The 18,996-nt window shown below is 42.5% G+C and overlaps 1 protein-coding gene across 2 annotated transcripts; it reads right to left on the bottom strand.

Annotated features, from left to right (window-relative positions):
- Positions 1 to 1,684: 1,684 nt before the first annotated feature.
- On the bottom strand, positions 1,685 to 18,962 carry ccnjl (cyclin J-like). Of its 2 annotated transcripts, none has more exons than XM_054597294.1 (6): positions 18,573 to 18,962; positions 17,841 to 17,951; positions 14,158 to 14,368; positions 5,927 to 6,226; positions 5,636 to 5,795; positions 1,685 to 5,078 (listed from the first exon to the last, which is right to left on the bottom strand). In XM_054597294.1, exons 2-6 carry the CDS (start codon positions 17,916 to 17,918, stop codon positions 4,556 to 4,558), a joined length of 1,272 nt encoding a protein of 423 aa, XP_054453269.1. In that variant the 5' UTR covers positions 17,919 to 17,951; positions 18,573 to 18,962; the 3' UTR covers positions 1,685 to 4,555. The 2 variants fall into 2 exon arrangements, with proteins under 2 accessions (XP_054453269.1, XP_054453270.1); XM_054597295.1 differs by having other exon boundaries at positions 17,841 to 17,948.
- Positions 18,963 to 18,996: the final 34 nt, after the last annotated feature.

Raw genomic sequence — 18,996 nt, 5'->3', positions numbered from 1 at the left:
TACATATGTTCATTTTCATCATATCAGGTTCACTGCACCGGGCGATTGCATCCACTACATCTAAAGGTTTACCTGTTGAGTACAAGATGGGTTTCATATAAGCACCCCTGCTGATTAAATGTTGTATTGTAGGTTTAAAGCAAATGTATCAATACCCCCGCAGCCCCACCCAACACACACACACACAAACAAACAAAAGGTGAGCAGCCCTCGCTGCACCCCCAACGGACCTTTTCACAAATTCTTCCTGGAGGACACATAAAAGGAAGCCATCAGCTTCTTCGGACCCCCGAAAGCTTACAGGAGACTGTGAGAATAATCCATTATCAGACTGACAGCCCCCTCGTCTCCGCCCCTCCAACTCTCCTTACAGATGGGCCACTTTACATAAGAGATCTCGAAAAAGTCTCTTCAATCTCAACAGCAGCACACTTTTTACCAGATGTTGTTCAAAATATACAAGTCATGGAAATAGTGTGCCTAATACTGATTACTCTTTAATCTGTATGCCAAGATATTTATGTTTTGATAAGCCTTAAGTAGAGGAACATTGTACTTTTTTTTTTTTTTGATTTTGTTATTCAACTTAACGCTAATGACATGATTTGTGGGCTGATGTGATTAAGCATTTGGACATGGTTATTTTGCTAATGTGTGACTCGGGGGAAAAAACAACTGAAAAACAACTCCTTAGTTTCAAATTCAAGAAAAATATTCTGCTGTGTCCAAGAGGACAGATCTGAGGCAAAAAAATGTCCTCAGTCCACTGTGCTGTGTCCAACACAAGAGATTATATTGCATTATATTGGAGTATAAAGTCTCATGTGTGAGGGAGAGCCCAATCACTGAATAGTTTTCTATACATCAAAATGCTTCAAAACATAGAAAGCTCTCACAGAGCTGTGGAGGCGGATTTAAGAGGCAGACGAGACACTGAGCTTGTTTCTCAAATACTGAATAATAACTTTGTCTGCAGTTGGAAAACCAGTGCTGCTCATGGATGTACTATTCCACCCATAGTTCCCACAAGTGAGGGAATGAGAGATTAAATTATTCGTTTTTGATTTGACCTCAAATACAAATCAGAAAAATGTAAAGTAAATACAAAACTTTAGTAAAAGCAGTTAAAAGAAAAATATAGTTAAGAGTATAAAAAGTTAAAGTACTCCTTATACATCAACATTGCCCATGTTTGTTTAGTTATGCATTCATTTTTGTTGTAGCTGGTTCAGGTTTTAAGAACCTTTTAAACAGTTTAATCTTGAGAAATGCTTCACATTTGATAAACGTTCAACACTAACAGCTGCCATGCAAAGGTAGAGGTGTAAAGAGCAGAATATTCTCTATGAAATGTTAGGGGAACATGTAAATAGAAGAAAATAGCAACATTTAAGTTGTTGTTTTTTAGCTGAGCTTGGATAAATATACTTAGTTATAGTTCCCCACTGCTTCAGTGTGGTTTATTGAGACACTATTTAAATGGATAATGTGTTGCATTGACAGCATGCAGTCACAGCTGGAGGATTGTGTGTAAAGCCTGCGGGGCTCATCGCTGGAGCTGCTGCATTGTCTTCCCTTTGAACCAATTGGAGCAATGCAGCGGAAACCGTCATTTCCCTAAAAGCTGCAGGCACTTCGGTAAAGCTTCCTCAGAAGAAACACGCCCCTCACAAACTCAGTTCACTTGTGTGTTTATTTTTCCGTGGCACATTATGATAAAATAATTCCTTCCATTATTCGGTGTCACATAAACCAAACCTACAAATTGTTACAAAATAATACAAAAATATAGATTGGAAGTTTGTGAGTTTCATTACTATCACATTAGAGAAGTGTTGTTTTGGTGCGAGTGACATCAGCACCTTTCACTGGAGGGAAAAATGCATCTTCTCAAGCTAAAAGACAAAAGCATTCAGTAATATCTATCACTCAAAGAAGGTGGCTGCAATATGCAACATATTAATTGTGTTCAGAGCCCACTGCCCTCTAGAGGAGATCAAGCTCCAGCAAGTCAAATCACACAATTATCAAAAATAAGTTACAAAAGATGAACCAGTGGTGTACACGAGACAGTGATGGCTGTGGTCAGTTTAAACAGGAAAAAACAACATATTGCACCTTTGACACCTCAGTGAGAAGTTGCTCATGAATTATGAGGAAAAGAGCAAGTTGAACTCTATAAACAAAAATCTAGTTCACACCAACGGAATTCATCAGGAAAATCACAAAATGCTTTTAACTAAAATACACTGAAAAGGAATGTAAAAAATATAACAAAACTGTACACAAAAAGTTAAAACAAAGGCATAGTATCTTAGATCAAATCACTGGAAGGAAAGCACATCATCATGTCCTTTTCAGTGGAGGGAAAACAAACGGATGTTTAGCTGGAAAAGGTTTGAATTGGTCTGAGTGTTAAAGAAGGCTTCATGTAGTGTTATCTGAGAAAAGCACGTCTTACTATGAATTTAAGCTTCACAACTGCTTAGGACAAGGCATGACATGGTACGATGTACAGTGTCCGGAGAAATCTGTCAACATCATTCCAGAATTTTGGGTCCACAGCAGAGCTGTAAGGATTATTGTACTATTTGATTAGACCATCGAAAGAAAATAAATCAATTTGGTCAAAAATGCCCCAAATTCTCTGGTTCCAGTTTCTCAAATATGAGAATGTCACACTTTCCTTCGTCATACGTTTTTGGGGGGTTTTGGACCGCTGATGGAATAAAACAATCCTTGTGAATATATCACATTGAGCTTTGGGAAATAGAACTGGCATTTTAGACCATTTTCTCATTTTCAGACAAAACAATTAATCAGGAAAATAATTGATGGATTAATCAGTTATTAAAGTCACTCATTTCATCCCTAATTCACACAAAAACATCCCAGTACGTGTGGTCCACGGTCATTCAAGGTATCACCATGGTAACCAGTGGGCAGTCCTTGTGACCGACACTGGGAATCTGGATGTGTTTATATGTTAACAGGAAGTGGAAGATCGGGGATTGCAGCTTTAGAAATCTGGGAAGCAATTACCGTGGACTGCACACAGATGTGTGAATGCAGTGACCACGAGGTTGTTCCACTGCGATACTAACAGACGGCTTCATGCATTCAGTTACTGACTTGTCAGCAGAGTATAGTCCAGTGATGAGGAAGGGGAATATTCCAGCCCCCACAGATGCTGCAAACGCATCCACTTTAAAGCATAATAGCACAGAATAATGGGAAGGCTGCTCGTTTCAGCCTTGAAACCTGAGCCTGAATAAACAGTTTCTATAGACAGGTAAAAAGAAAACTATAATTAATCAATGGTGTGTTTCTAGGTTGGTATAAAAAGCTACACTATATCAAAACAAAAGTGAAATAGGAAAAAAATAAATGAGTCATCATAAATAAAAAGCTATGGCATGTTTCAATGGCATCATATTCAAGTAATCTTGTTCAAGTCCCTGATACTTAGTGGTTCATGTAAACATTGGAGTCCTTAACACAGACACAGAACCAACAGTTCATAAGAAGGCAGCAGCAATTCATATGTACAATACACTAACAACATCCACGTCTCCTTCACCATGCTGGTCCAGTTTGTGTTAAATTCTTTGAGTGGTGCCGGAGACACTGAAATTAAAACTTTAGTATGACAAAGCCTGCAGCTGCCCGAGAGACACATTTTCACCCGAGTGTGAGACGGCTCAGCCACAAGGCTCGACTTTGGAGATGGAAGAGATGATGAGGGCAGACGGAAGAGGAAAGAAAAAAAACCCAGAAAAAAAACAAAAAACAAAAAAAACAGCTGCGGACTTTACCTGCTGTGCTTGAAGTAATAAATTCTTCGTCCCTTCTGAGGGCTTATGTGATGAGGAATTCCCAAAGCGACCGTTCAGCTCCAACCGACGCTACAGGAGTTAGATCAATGTTCACTGACACAGACGAGAGTCAGCGACAAGCCTCCATTTATTCTTCTTCCTCTCTTAAATGGTGGCTCAAGAAAAAACACCAGCCAATTTTTTTTCTCTCTAAAATGGGTTAAATTTTTGGGATTAGAAAGTAAAAAATAAAATAAAAAGATCATGTCAAGCAGCAAGATATCCTAAATCACAGATACTTTGCATTCTGTGCACTTCTAAAATTGGCTCAGCTATCACACGACTGAGAACAGGCACTGAATGAGGTGGGTGTATGATCACACTGCTGCTGCTGCTTTCATCTCATTCACAGTGATGACAGTCTCATAATAACACAGATCTATAAAACCAGTTCAGAATACGGCAATAACGTTTCTGCATTGCTGCAGTATTTCAAGGTGGTGAAACATTTGTCACGTCAGTGTGATGACTTCCACCGGGTCTGTCTTTCCTTTGGACCTCTGCTTGCGTTTGAGGCGTCTCTGTGTGAGGGACGGGGGAGCTGGACGAGCTGGAGGTGTCGCGGAGCTGACGGAGAGAGAGAGGAGGTCTGTAAAGGGATAGTTCGGGGTAGGGAATTGAGTCGGAAGCATAGCAGTGCACTCCCGCAGGGGTTCGTGTTCCCTCTCCGTCTCCTGGCGTCACCTGTCAAAGCAGCCCGCTGTGAACGTGTGATGACCCCCCAGGTAGCCCCCGCTGTAGGCCATGCTCAGACAGTGGCGCGGCTCTCCAGCGAGGGCCATCTGCACAGAAATGGGGCCCTGGAGCGGCAGCGCGCGAGGCCCCGGCTGGAGACCCGAGGTCAAGCTTGGGTAGGAGGGGAACCCACCCACGGGTGTCATGGAAGCAGCGCCAGTGAGGAGACCCATCCTGTGGCTCTGAAGGAAGTCCTGAGACATGTTCACCACAGGCCCCAAAGCCTGGGAGTCAGCTAGCGCCTGTAGCTGGGACAGGGACGGGGAATGCTGGGAAAGGTGTGGGAAGCCGTCCGGCTGAAAGAGCAGCTGTGGTGTGGAGGATGTGGAGGAGGAAGAGGAGGCTGGTCTCTGGATGGCTGACATGGGAGAGAGGTGAGAGGTCTGGGGCTGGTGCTGCAGAGAGGAGGGCCGGTGAGGAGGAGTGGATTTGGTCTTGTTGGCCTCCTTAACGTCATTGTCATGAGCACTGTGGAGAGGAAAGGTACACATAAAAACAAATTAGAAATGAAACAACAAACATGAAGGCAATTGTATTAGAACTAAAAGTATCCTTGCATTTCAGGGTAAGAGCAAAGTGTGTGCATACCTGAGCAAAAATGGATGCTCAGTTAAATCCATCTTTTTATTCCCCCAGAATTAGTGAGAACTATGTAAACAACAACATTTACACAGATGCACACAAACAACCACACACAGCTGCTGACCAAGAAATGTAAAACTGAATTACTTGGGTTAAATTACACAGCATCAGCCAGGATTATGAGATAGACAGGCTTTGTCAGATGATACAAACAACATTCAAAGCCTCATCTGGTTTAAGCAACGGGCCTCGAATAATCCTAAACCATGGCAACCAAAAATAGAGAGAGATAAGGGCCTCATGTCATCTACCTTGAGCAGCCCACTACAATTTGAGAGGCTCGTGTTCCAGCCTCGCTCTCCGTTTGCACCTTTTTTCTTTATGTGTGTGTGGTGTGTGTGTGTGTGTGTGTGTGTGTGTGTGTGTGTGTGTGTGTCCCTTACAGCAGCATGAGCTCAATGCACTGGGTCAGGTGGTCCCACGTGTAGCCCGTAAGCAGATGCAGAGCGGTCGTCCAGCTAGGGGAAATCTGAAGGCAAATACGAGACGCTGCCACACACGCAGCAGCAACCTGGGACGGTCGGAAGCTCAAGAAGGCGTGGTCTAGAAGAACCCAGAGACAAGAGTTTCAGGAAATATTTAATCAAACGTTCACCACAAGCTGATACATTCATGTTCAACACCTCTGGAACGAACCAAGCAAAGTCCAGTTCACTTTCTTCCTCATAACTCACCTTGCAGTGAGACCTCCAGAAAGTAGTGAGTGTATTTGTCCATGAAAGCCTTGGTCTTTGAGAGCGAAGAGAGGGGCCAGCCGTTGTATAGGTCGCCCTCCTGCACCGAGGCATGGAGGTAGTAGTCAATAAAGTGGGCTGGTGTGGGCATGCACAGATTCCAGCCAAATGTCTCGAGCAGCAGAAGCTCCATTTTGATCAGATCCTTCTTGTTGAGAACCAGGTTCAGGCTGCACATAAAGCCCAGAGAGTTCAGCTGCTCCAGTTTGGGGACCCGGTCCTCCTTTTCCTCAAATTTACCTGGAAAGAAAGATGGGAGATGCAGTGTTTAGTGCAATAAACACAGTTTGACAAGATATGTCACCTCTGAAACATCAAATACACATGAAAAAGAAATGTTTGCAGGGCAAAAACAATCCAACAATTCAAAAGGAAATCAGTCTGCGATTTAGATAATCAAATTATCATTTTGGTCAAGTATTAAGCAACATTAGCAGACATTACAGCTCTTAAAATGTGAAACAGCAATTTTTCTTTAAAAAGTGAAAAATCTGGTATTTTTGATCGAACTAAAAAGTAATTGTTTAAACCCGTCTACTTTGGCTCTGGGAAACTGGCATCGCTCTAATACAATTGCCTTCATATTTGTTGATTCATTTCTCTTTCGTTGTGTGTGTACCTTTCCTCTCCACAGGCATTTTTCACTATTTGACATTTTATTCACAATACACAATTAATGGATTCATCAAAAAATAATCAATACATTAAGCAAAAATGAAAACATGTGTTGCAGCTAAATTATTGGTAAGATGATATTTTGGAAATCATAGCCACAGAGGTCAAACTTACTAACAATTATTTCAATTAGCAAATTAGACAACTAGCTGTAGAACTTAAAAAATAAAAAAGGAACAAGGAACATGTTAACAGAAAATGGTGTCTTGTTCAGAGCCAAAGTTAGAACCAGTCATCTTGTGTGGTGAAGATGATGCGTCCTTGCTTACTTTCAGTATTACAATGAAAATGAGCACCGGTAGCCACATGGAGCAGGTTTATGGTCAGCCCTAAAGAGCCTTACTCCAGCTTCCACAAAACCTAACAAGTGCCTGCAAAGCATTAGCAATTAAGCTGGCTATTACTGAACATCTGGCTATAAAGCTGAGCTATTACGCTCACAGGGAAACATCACTATAGGCTTGCAGAGTGTGGGGCACTAACTGTGAATCATACAAGCTTAACACTGTGAACAAACACCGTCAGCTGGATCCCTGATATTTCTCAGCCTCTCACTCACTCCATATCTTGGAAGACATTGCAGCAGCATTACTGTGAGCCCCCTCCCCATCCAAAGACATCCTCCTTTCCATGGCAACAGCACTGAGGCCTCAGGGGTCTGTGTGACCAATGGAGAGGGGTGACTCTGCCTTTAATCCAAGGCTCCAACAGGCCTCCTCTGCTCAAACTTAAAGAATGAGGGCGAGGAGGTGTCAGGTTACTCCGATACAGGCTTCCCTCTAAAGCATGTGGCTCAGCTACACACAGCTTTAAGAAGGCCGAAGCGGGGACTGATTGTAGATTCATAGTGAGGCTGAAAATTGTAGCTCTGCCCTTACTGGATTTTTTTAGGGTGATGTCAATATTTGAGAACACAATAATGATATTCAGACAGATGGGTATTTTGTTAGATTAAAAACAGTTGCAAATATTATATTTTTCTATGATTTGTCCAGGTCTGCTCAGAGTTATTGTGGAAAAGCATGGATGCTAGTTGTTCAAGTGCTCAAGAAGCAAATAATTACTAATCAAGGTTTATAAACCCATTTACAAAAATACAGCCAAGTGGGGCCTTCAAAACATCATATAAACACACAAACAATCACGTACATACACACTACTGCCCGCTAAGTAAGTGCCACTTAGTTGCCGTTGCAGAATTAGTTGGCATTATATCCACTGAGTCAGATTATAAAATTATGTATTTGCTTTGTCAAAATATGCACCCAGTTGGGAATAACAACAACCCTTCTGTTGGGGGTAAATCTTGCCCTCTAAGCTGAAACCATGGCAACTTAAAAAAAAAAAAAGTGGAAAAAAAGGGCTTTATTGACTTTTCCTAGCTGTAGTTAAAAGCGGATACATTGGTTACTCCATGCAACAATTGTCTGCAGTGCCTTTCATAAGGACCTCATTTACCTCTCAGTAAGTGGAGTGTCTTCCTACCAAGTGTGAGTTTTACCACTGGTGTTGCGACCCACCATTAAGCAGCGCAGGAGAGAGGATAGGGGGGGAATGGTTGAGAGAGTATTAGGGGAGGGGTGGGTGGAATCTACAGCCCAACAAGCCAGAGGGGTAATTAGCACAGAGGCAATAATGGGAACTCTCCAGCAGAACAGGAAGCACTGTGAAACAGGGCTGATTACACCCACCAGGGCTCGTTACACAGCCCAGCCCACACTTGCCCCATTCTCTTACCCTCATATCCTCTGGATCGGGGCTCTGTCTGCCGCTAGACTGCTATGTCCACACGGACGCTGCCATAAAAAGGCCATCAATGTCCCCAATCTCCACACAACCCCAGCCTCTTTGATCTTAAAGAGAGACACGGCGCAAGTCAATCTCCTCTTTGTGCTCTGTGATTACTCCTCGGGTTTACTACTGTGGGTGAGCGGGCACGTGAGAGACATGGGATGCCCAAAAGCTTTGAAAAAAAAGAAAGAAAAAAAAAAAGCAACTTCAGAGGGACCTACTGAAGTACAGTATGATTAGAGCCACAAACCGGTTTGACTCCTGTGTGCATCGCAGCCTGTATAACAAAACAGTGCTCCCATTCATTTCAATGAGTTGCCACAGCAGGAGTGCAGCAACAGAGCGCTCCGGCAAAGAAAACAAGTTGACTCTGGTTCCACTTTATCTGCAGCACAAACCAACAATAGATTAAAATGCTAATTAGGGCTGCCACTATCTATTATATAAGTAGTAAATTATCAAAATTGCTGCTGATACATTTTCTATATCCACTAATCGGTTCATCTCGTGCCAATGTTTCAGTACTGATAGCCAAATAATATTAAGGAACAAACTGTTTTCTACCAGACCCTTACGGTTGTCAGTGTGAATGTGACCTGAGAGGGACGGTGCATACCTCTCCTGTGAGTTCAGACTACCTGGAATGCAGGCAACAAAATGATCATATCAGTACACAAGTAAGCGAGCAGGGAAGAGAGACACTAAGGAAGAAAAGGTCAAAACAGCTTTCCTTTGTTCTACCCAAACTATCTTTCCATACACTGCAACTACAGGGCACCTATCCTTCCTCATGGCACCCGCAGGTGATGGCGACGATGAGAAAAGGCCAAGTAAACAGGGAGAAGTTAGAGGTCAGGGGTTATGGAGAGGTAAGGTCAGGATGCAGGGCCTCCTCCCAGGTGTGCTGTTTGGGGAAGAGGTGGAGGTGGGGGGGCAGGGAGGGGTTTAGAGTGATAGGGGCTTTTAGGAAACCTGAGAGCTGTATTCTCAAATGGAGACAAAGACCTCAGTTTCTGTTGCTAGTCCATTTTAATCACAACTAAAAATAGTAAAGTTACACTTAAAGAAATGTCAGGTGACTTTAACAAAGTTATCGTTGGCACCCAAAACACAGGACAAGTGGCTAATTTCTTAGGGAAATGTTCTAAATGGAAAAACTGACTACGAGACGCACAACTGGAATAAAAGTGAATACAAAAATTGATGTCATTAAAGATTTGAAACAGGCTAAAAATGTATCCAATGTGAAACAAATAGATGGATGTATTTTTCAAATGTAGAAGTTTTTTTATGTTACCTACTGTTGACATTTGATGTTGATACTATTTTGCCATCTAGCGGTGAGGCCCCGCTACCTTTGTAGATATAAAGGGCTCATCAAGCTGCCGAAAACATAACAAATTCTCAGTTAAAGGTGATCATACACTAATGAAAATAGATCCCCCTAAATGCTACACAATGGTGCTTTCATTGGAGGAAAAAAAAAAAAACACTGTAGGCAACCTTCATTTTCTTCCATATTCTCTACTTATTTTTCGCCTTGACTTGACAGCCATGGAGGAATTTCTTCTGCTGTTTAAACTCCTTTTATTTGCTGGTTCATCTTTCATTGGGAGTGTGAAATTGGTCACAGCTCCATCACAGAATCCCCATGTTACCACCCCTAGCCCCCGCATCTCTCACAATGCAGACCAGGGCCGACCCTTGACCCCTGATGCTAATGCCTGGATGACCAAGGAGAATCTTAGAAACCCAGCTCCGTGTATTTGTGTGTGTGAGTATGTGTGGTGTGTTTTGGGGGGGGGTGCCGTATGGGTGATGAGGGCTGACACAGGGAGAGTGTGGGCAAACAGAGCCTCAGGCATTAGCCTATATAACAAAACATGGAGTATGACTTCATGCTAACACTTGCATAATAGTCTGTGGATTACAATTAAACACGAGAACGCAAATGAACACACATGTGAACGGGTGCTTTGTTGGCGTCTGATGGCAATAAATATGTACTTTTTCAAACCCATCCGAACATCTTTACATAATTTCTTTAAATATGAGAACCCCACATGACAATAGTTCAATCAGAATTATTGTCAAACCTGTGAGAGGGGATAAAGGGGAAAGTGGGTTCTACATTTCGGGGCACCCTGCCGGGTGATTCAGTTCTAACATGTCCCAGTTTGCAGACCACCACCTCTCCCTCCCTTTCTACCCTGTTTAACATCAGCAGTCGACCTGCCTTTGAAGTACCGCTCCACTCGTTTCCCAACCCCCCAGGGATGTGGGGCTGCTTTTACTGGCCGTCCTGTCCCAGGCCTCGCTTGCTTTGCCCGTCTCTGACAAGGTGAGCCAACGAAGAGGAAACAGAGCCAGCAGCCAAAGGTAAAAGGACACCACCAGAGCCGGTTAAATGGTAATGTGGCAGTAAAGCACTGCCTTTCCAATGAGAAATTCTCTAATGGATTAAAATTTAATGTGAATCTTAATTTGATGTCCATAAAAAAATAATTCATAGGTTTATCACAAGGTTGCCAAAGCAACCATCTCCCCATTTAGCAATGTTAGCTTACAGCAAATCTATACACACACACACACACACACACACACACACACACACACACACACACAACACACACACACAACACACACAAAACACAACCTCGGCTCCCCTCCCCCTCTCTGGGAAGGGTCTGGCTGCAAGGCTGGCTGTCCTGCTTGCATTGACGAGCTTTTGTTTGAGGCCTGACTCGGAGAGCATATGGCAGGTGCCCCTCAGCACACAGCTCCTCCCCACCCTCGGGCTCCGAGGCCTGTCCTAAGTGCACTATGTAGTCAATACGACTGAGCTTCTTGTGCGATCCACAGGATGCTCTTTTTATGCTGTTAGGAGGCCCTTTGCTGAATCAGGTTCACTAAATAAAATACATTTAATCCATTTTCAAACAATAACTTGGCGCAGTACACCAAGCACCCACTGATTGTAATCAAGAGCCAAACAACAAACTTAAACAAAATTTATAAATAAAGAGTAAAACATTGTGACAACGTATACTAGCTGGCAGCAGAGACACGTCCATGATGTCATTTAACATAACTAATAGACGCAATATGCAGAGCTCTGACTTCAGGGACTGAGATCTGGCAGGAAGACTGATGTGATCACTGCAGGACTCCATGGAATGTAACACAATAGAAACTTTAGTTTGGGGATTTGGGCTGATTTTTCTGTGGAAATTTGCAGTGCATTCAAATAGTGAATACTGAAATTCACATTAAATTCCACAGGATTTTGGTTTCCTGCAGTAATTGGATTCTCTGGAATGAAGTGAGGTCTCTAAATAAGCTCCCAACAGTCAATAAAACTGAAAAACTGACCATAATCTCACTCCTGCAAAAGAAGAAGAGCTCATCCATGAACAAACACATGCAGACAAAGCATCCACAAAATACACACACACACACACACACCCACAACAGAGTAACAGGATTAAGCATCGACTGCTGAGAGGCACAAAAGAGGTAGCGATTAATTAACAGAGCGCGGAAGCCAGACAATTTTAAAAGAAAGACAATGTATGTGCCTGTCAAAGGCAGGCAGTGGGACCTGGGGAGGCCGTTCAATAACTAGGCCAGATTCCAAAGCACCTCAGGACACATAAAAACCCAAGACAACTTTGAATCAAACGCCCTTTCAAGCCTTCATCAATCATGGCTGCGACTCCCTTGAGTCCTGGAGGAGTCAGAGGCAGGAGAGCAGAGAGAAGAGAGCCCGACTAACAGAGCCACAATCAAGATGTTCAATAGACAACCACATTAATCTATTAGACAACAGAAGAAGCACCTCTGTCCAGATTGGCTTGATAATATTTATATCACTCCATGAGCAAACTCTCAAAAGCTATTCTTGGATTCTCATGAGATTGCTTTAAAATAAAACCTCTTTCAAGTCATATTCAAATTCATCCCACCACAGAGACTCCTCTGATTGCAAAGATGGCCTGTGTGCGACTACTACACACACACACACACCCTCACATACACATAAACACACACACACACACACACACACCCTCACATACGCACACATAAACACTTACGTACACAGAGCCCTCCCAAGTGAGCGAGCCCTATTCCAGACTCCCACTTTGACGGCATCATTAGTCTAATTACCCATGATGCCAAGGGCTGCACCAATGTACAGAAAACCTCACAGTCTGTTAATCACAAGACAGACACAGAGACACTAATAACGACCACATAACCTGCACCATGCATCAGCAGGGTGGAATGATTAACATACCTGCTTCATACAAAACACATTTTAGATTTTACAGCAGAGAAACATGGTGGTTACTATTCATCATCAGTTCTGCAGAAACACACGAAAAGCAAAAATTACCATCAACCAGTCATCAGTCTTGGGAAGAAGAGATATTTGGGAATTTAAATCCAAAGCTTAACTTGATTGCTTTAAAGCTGCACAGTCCAATAACCAAGTATTTAAAGGACAAGGCTGGTGATATTTTTATCTTTTTTATAACCAATACCATTTTCTTAGTTCGTCTCTAAATAGCATTTATGACAGCCAGACAGTGGATGTGCTATTGAGTCTAAATACACTACAGAGCTTAAACATGTCCATCATAAGGACGAAACATGACTACCAGCAAAACAGTGTGAAACATTCATGTGTTTTTCATAGATTTAGGACAATAATGGAGCTGCATCACACAGCGGATTAAACTTCATCATGCTTTGGTTACACAGGAAATAGCTGTAGATAGGATCAATTCATTTTTGGCAGAAATAATCTTTTTTTTTTGTCTTATTGCCAACAGCTAATACATATTATCCTTTAAGTATGAAAAGAGGCTGATTGCAGAGAAAAGTGCCATTGGAGAATTAGCCTGTCGACAAAACAGATTTGTATGAGGATTGTGGTTACGAAAATCCTCTGCAACCAATCAGATGTATTCAATGACAGGGGGAAAAGGAGGGGAGGGAGAGAGAGAGAGAGAGAGATAGAGAGAGAGATAGATTACTTTGCATTCTGTGGCTGCACATTTCCTTTAAAAAACGACAACAGAAATAAGCAAATGTGCTTATATCACACCTTAAACTGGAGGACATTTTGACCGTGGCAGGTGTTATACTAGTTATTTTCAAACTGACTGGATGGGACTAAAGTAACAGCAGCATCTCCAGACATGTTTTTTGTGTAACCAAGATCAAAGACACCAGTATAATCCCCAACAGTTCCTCCTAAAACAATGACACACTCATCCTTCCACAAAGGAAACCTTGTTGTTGTCTTTTCCAAACCAACATTGCAGCAAATTGTGGACACAGGCTAACAGATCTGTCTAAAAAGTGGAGCTGAAGAGAAAAAATACCCACATGGTCTCTAGAGCATAACTTAAATTAGCCTGTTGGAGGAAGTGTTTCACCTTGTGCCATCTGTAAATACACTGTCACCGCTTTACTCCTAGCACAGACGTTTCACAACGTAGCTCTTGTGCATTTACAGAAAAAGCCACAGTACAATGGTTTTCAAGGCGAAACGTACAACCTTATCTAAGTTAAGCACCTCTGTAGTAGACTGAGGTCTAGATTAAAGCAATGGAAAGGATGGAAAATGTATTTAAAGATAGATTTTTCATCTTGATTGTATAAAAGGGAGGAGGTGGAAGGCTGAAAAATGGACTTACTGGCTAGGAGCAGACACGAGAGGGCGATGACATAGAGCTGCTTGACGGCCACATCGTAGTGGTCCATGAACAAGTCCAGCAGGTAGACGGCGAGGTGACGCGCTGTAGGACACAGCTGGTAGCGATTGCTCAGGATGGCCAACAAGTCAGCAAAGTAGCGCCGCATGCCAATCTGTGGAGAGTGGGCTCGGTAGACCGGTAGCTTCAGCTCCTGTAGAGGGAGAAGAGAGAAGGAATGAAGGGGGTAACCAAACAACAGGGGTGTGTGTGGGGGGGGGGGGGGCAGTGGCAAGACACGGGGTTGTAAAACAATATGCGTAAAAAGTGAGCCATGCATTTCCCCTGCTGACTGGGTTTAACTGCTGTCAGGAGTGCTGCTGTGTCTAAGATACTCAAAGAACAAACCGTCAGAAATTCTTGATTATGATCCAGTCTCATTTCAATTTCATTTAATTCACCATTGCTGCAGAGAAGAGGAGCTAATTTGGGTCATTGCATGGGGTCTCAGAGTAATGGAGGGTGGCCGTGTGTTTGTGTGTGTGTGTGTGTGTGTGTGTGTGTGTGTGTGGGTTGTGGGGTGTGGGGGTGGGAGGCACAGTCCTTCCAGTGGAGGTTGAGTAGTAGATAGGATTAGGTTTAACCCCTAGCACATCTCCTATTCATGTTCAATTAGCTGCATGCGTTTCAAAGTGGGAGGAAGATACTCGGGGGCATTAGCATTCAATCAGCCTCAGGTATCTTTACAATCAGCGACAGAAAACAGGAGCGCAAAAGGCTCCGGTTTCAAAATCTGCCTCAGAGGAGAAACAATAACTATGAAGTACTAGATGTACAAATTCACAGTACATACTTTCTATGTATTTAAGCTGCTTATGTGAAATTGTTTTTCTTTTTTTTCTGTTGCTCTCTGGGAATCTGAATCAAAACAAGGGCTTTTGATTTGGATTTAATAAGAGATTTAGGATTGATAGATTAATCTTCTTAAACTCAAAACAGTGAGGGGTCCTTACTAGAGGAGATCTACAGAAAACATCCCCATCATGTCAGGACTGTTGCTTAGAAACATCACTCACTTGAGGATGGCTCAAATAGTCCCAATGTGGCTTAAGAGCTTCATATTTCAAAAGAAACACATTCTACAGTCAGACAATCCTTAAAATAATACTGTTTACTGTGAGGGACCACTATTTATTTTGAGCTGAACTAAGACAATAAGGACTGATACTTCAATGGAATCTAAAAATAAAGCGTACACCCCTCCCAAAACCACATATATCCTCTCACACCCAGTACCAAAAACCAACCATACCACCCAATCCTCCCCAAACTCTCCTCTCCTCCCACTGCTTCAGCCTCTGCCTCTGGTCCATCTGTCTGTCTGGGGGTACAAGGGCAGCAGGAGAATGGGGGGTGGGTGTGTAGGGTGGGGGCCTGCCGGAGTCTGGAGGGGCTCCGGGGGGGTCTGTGTGGGGTGGAGAAGGTGCCTTTGTGGGGGACCCGCACCATAATTAAGGATTCCACAGCTGCCTCTGCCTGATTTGCATGTCTGATCATTTGCCACATGCTACACACCACAGCTATCTTCCACATCAGGGCACTACCGCTGCAGCAAACGTCTTTACGGCTGGATGACGCGGTGGGGGAGCAGGCGCCATGCCGGAAATCTGAACACTGTGTGAGGGCCTTTTATCACACAGCGCTGATACTCATTTCAACATTCCTTTCCATCACAAATGTGACTTTGCTTTCAGCTTACCCACATCTAAAAACAGCCAGCCATCAAATGTTTGTGAAACCTATGAAGCATTTTGAGCACTTTTATGGTCAATTATATTATATTACATATTAAAACAGAAAATATAAGGGAGGCAACTGATAATTATTTTAATTTTCAAATAAGCAGTTTTAATGTTTTTGAGATTAATTGTGTGTATAAATATATTTTATTGACCAAATCCTTTATTGATCGATCTAGAAAATAATCGACCAACTAGCAAACACAACAACAATTTACAGTCATGTAGAGAAATGCAGCAAATCTTCTCATTTAGGAGCAGGAACAAGAAAATGTTTTTCCTTCACAAATACTTCAGTGTTCAGTAGCAGGACAACCTGCTGTTATAATAAATAAATGTAAGCTTATAGTTGAAAGAAATAAAGCCTTTATTCCACTGAGGCATGAAAAGTATCTCGCATGCATCGTGAGAAGAGCTCCAACAATTAATCGAGACAATTATCGGCAGATTAATTGTTATATGGCGGTCAGTAGCAACCCCCATTCGTGAGTTACACGATCAAAAGATATTGAGAAGCTAGAAAAAAAACGCTCTTAAATGATCCGACAGAACTTCTGTGAGTTAAAACACAGACATTAATGTACAGCATGGCGTTTGCTACAGGCGCAAAAATAAAGAGATCTACTCTAATCTTTTAAGAGTCTCAAGCATTTCTCAATCCAACACAAGTTACTTTGCAGTATTGACAATGAGGGCATAGCCTGCATGTACTGTGGTGAGCCTGTTGTTTAGGATTTCACCATAATGCTGAAACAGGGCAATCAGACCTAACATTAGACCGACTATCTCTCTCTCTCATTACAGTATGTGAGAGAGGAGTGGGTGTGTCGTTTAGTTTCCAGCTCTGCATGCAGAAACTCCGTCTGCTTGATGTCTCACTCTGAGTCAGACTGTTCAGCATGAGTAACCTGTGAGTAAATGACAATCATATACTGTATATAGGGCTCAAACAATTGATGCCCAATCTGATACACTGCGGATCTCACTCTGCACATGAACACAATCTGGGGTGCATTCAGGCACCTGATATCTAAAACCTGATCTGCATTCATCTCCCTAGCCATGAAGCTGGCAGCACAGTCCCAGCCCAAAGATGCCAGTCGAGTGACAGATGTCTCCATTAAAGTGACACATGGGAAGAAATATGATCACGCTTCCGAGGTTAATTAAGCGATTTTCACTTAATGAGCCTTGAATCCTCCATGTAATCTAATTCAGATCATATTTAAATATACAACAGGACCATGTAATTCTATTTACTTCCGAACTTTCAATACATTGTGAGGTGTATAACATGCTAAGATGCTGCGGTTGGATATCAACACAGGCCTGTTGGTTCAGGCTGTAAATACCAAGTGTAGGGCTGCTAATAATTATCATGAACAATAAAGTTGCCAGTTAATTTTCTCAACAAAATCATTTTATCCCTTATAAATCAGAAAATAGTGAAAAAATAGAATGTGTCTCTATTTTCTATCAATTAATTGGCTGCATAAACGATACAACTAATAATAATTTGAATTATTGGAATATCTACTGATTATATTCTTGATTAAATCGTGTGGTCCTTAAAATGCTACAAAAATTGTAAAATAAATGTTCATCACAAGTTCCGTTTTGACTTTTTAAAATGTATCGTTCTGTCTGGCAATCAGTCAAAAACAAAGATACCTGAGAAAACTGAAGAAAAAGTGTATGTTAAACAATTCATGTCTTATCAAAATAGTGGCCGATTCATTTTCTTTTGGTAGACGAATAGAAAGGATTAAGACATGTAATGGTGTTAATGTTTTTCAATACAAAATACCAGGATCTGTTCACAATCAAAAACAGGTTTATCTCATACTGTCATAAGAAAACAACACATTCCCATCAGTGATGGCTCACCTTGATGCGGAGCGACTGATGGATGTCGGCAGCTAGCTGTCCTTTCCACCATTGCAGCTCCCTCTCCATCTTTCCCATCCAGAGGACACTTCAAGAATCAAGTTTTACCTGCTGAGACACAAAAAAACAAACAAATGACACAAAGTTCAAACACTGCTGAGAGGCATGCTGAGTTGAGAGGGGCCATAACAACTGGAACATGTATATAGTTTAAGAACAAGATATGTACTGAGAAAACTGAGTGTGAAGTTACATTACAAGTGTTTTCATGAAATGGATTCTAGGATTTAAAATCAACTATATGTTTGTGTTTATTCTTATAATCCGGAGATTAAATGTGTTGATAAAGCCCGCAGCAGAGGTCTCTTTCCCTGCATAGGCCATTTTCTCTGCTGGGGAATTTAAATGGCTCAGACCACGCTGTAGGTCAACTCAGTCACAGCTGGGTTTCCCCCACACACACACACACACTAACACCACATTTCCACACGGTCGTTCACTTTCAACAACAAATCCTTAATAAATATCACACTTTGATTATCATCTAACACGCGTCGGCGCCACGAGACAGCGGCCAAACAAGTTGACTGCCCCCTCGAGCTCACAAAACACTCGCCTTCGTTATTAAACAAACACACTGCGATCACACCGGACGGATCACGTCTCTCCACCGCGGCTGCGACCCGGTAAACTTTTCCTCCTCGGTGGTTTAATATCTCGTGTGCCACTCACCGCTCCGACGGGAATGCCCCCCAGACCCCTTTGTCTCAGTCCGACATCCTGAACCAGAGAACTCCTCTTCGGCTCAACTTTGAGAAAAAACACCTCCTTTTTTTTCCTCGACCAAAAAAAACCACAATGTTCGAATCCCCTGATAAGTTCATCAAATAGCTGCCGCCGTCAAATCCCGGCAACAGGCTCGTCTCGAGTCCCCCGACTGTGTGCGCTTTTTTTTTTTTTTTTTTTTTTTTATCCGAGAGGTCTCCGCTGCGCCGTTTCCTCCCCGGTAGCTTCTCTGTAACAAAGTAGCGCTCGTGCTCGTCCTCGGCTGCACCAGCTGCTGCTGTTGCGGTGCGAGGCTTGTGCGGATCTACGTGAAGGGCCCTTCCTCCGGCCTGGGAGTTGTAGTCCTTTAGTCTTAGAGGTCAGTGTCGGA

The sequence above is a fragment of the Anoplopoma fimbria genome, chromosome 4, assembly GCF_027596085.1.
Source record: "Anoplopoma fimbria isolate UVic2021 breed Golden Eagle Sablefish chromosome 4, Afim_UVic_2022, whole genome shotgun sequence".
Taxonomy (NCBI): Eukaryota; Metazoa; Chordata; class Actinopteri; order Perciformes; family Anoplopomatidae; genus Anoplopoma; species Anoplopoma fimbria.
This window is presented reverse-complemented; position numbering and strand designations above follow the sequence as displayed.